At 45.3% G+C, this 1,076-nt stretch overlaps 1 protein-coding gene across 1 annotated transcript; it reads right to left on the bottom strand.

Annotated features, from left to right (window-relative positions):
• Window positions 1-205: 205 nt before the first annotated feature.
• SARC_16979 (hypothetical protein) lies at window positions 206-539 on the bottom strand (the record flags this gene model as incomplete). The annotated part of the gene is made up of 1 exon (XM_014288918.1): window positions 206-539. A coding segment is annotated over one exon (334 nt), but the record flags the coding sequence as incomplete, so codon positions are not given.
• Window positions 540-1,076: the final 537 nt, after the last annotated feature.

Below are 1,076 nucleotides of genomic sequence, written 5' to 3'. Positions count from 1 at the left end.
CCTAAATACTACCTTATCATACCCTTCCAATAAAGACAACCACAGCAAAGCTGTGAGTGCCCTTCCGTTCCTTGATCTCTACAGAAGATATCTTCAAACGAGACCACCACAAACAACCTACACACTCCTACCAACACCCGAATACAAAACTGCACACACACACACACACACACAAGCAGACACACCCAGCCAACCAACCAACTAACTACGCAGGCCTTACCGCTTCCTGCATGAACACCTCCACAGCCACTGAATCCAGGCTGTAGGTAGCATTCAGCTCCTTTATGGCCACAGGCGATGTGTGGTGGCCTGACGCGTCCGTTAAGATACAACACCACACCTCTCCATAGTTACCCCCTCCTAACCGTTGCACCTTCTTAAGCTTGCTGTACTCCACAGCCTCGTCACCTGAGCGAGCCTTCGCGCGTACTTGCACTGATATCGGATCGTTGATCTCTGCACACACACCGATGAGATGGCGAATACAGGCATTCGTGTTGTGAGAACACCGACAGCGAGATATGAATACGCTAAAAGCACTATAACAGGATAAGTATCATGAAGGTTTAATGATAACTTGCAGGTGCTGGGGTTCTGCTTGGATGTGTACATATGTGCGACAGGGTTGTGACCCAGACGAAGCACGACAACTAACAAAGCACTTGCAGTAAACCCTAAACCCTGATACATACTAATGCGTTCAACAGAGATTGCGGGAGATCGACGAGTGGATTGTCAATGTACGCTGATGTTATGAGAAAGACACGCAACGTATCATATACTGTACTACAAAGTCCAACACATGTCGTAAACTGATACTGAACTTCTCAGTGGTGTGAGCAGGGGATAACGTTGGGCATGCACTTTTTCTCTTTCCGATAAGCAGTGTAGAAGAGGTAGAAGCATTCTGAATGATACAATATACGACACACATATGTCGTAAACTATCAATATACTTTATAGCACGGTATGCGGGTGAATATACAACTCATTTATGGTCCACCTTCTTACGTTGCCTGATGTGAAACAAACGAGATGTATCTAATACAGCTTAAAGCTATATATATATACATGTA

This window comes from Sphaeroforma arctica, assembly GCF_001186125.1.
Source record: "Sphaeroforma arctica JP610 unplaced genomic scaffold supercont1.9430, whole genome shotgun sequence".
Classification (NCBI taxonomy): domain Eukaryota; class Ichthyosporea; order Ichthyophonida; genus Sphaeroforma; species Sphaeroforma arctica.
The sequence above is the reverse complement of the archived record's forward strand: the minus strand, read 5'-3'. Positions and strand labels throughout refer to the sequence as shown.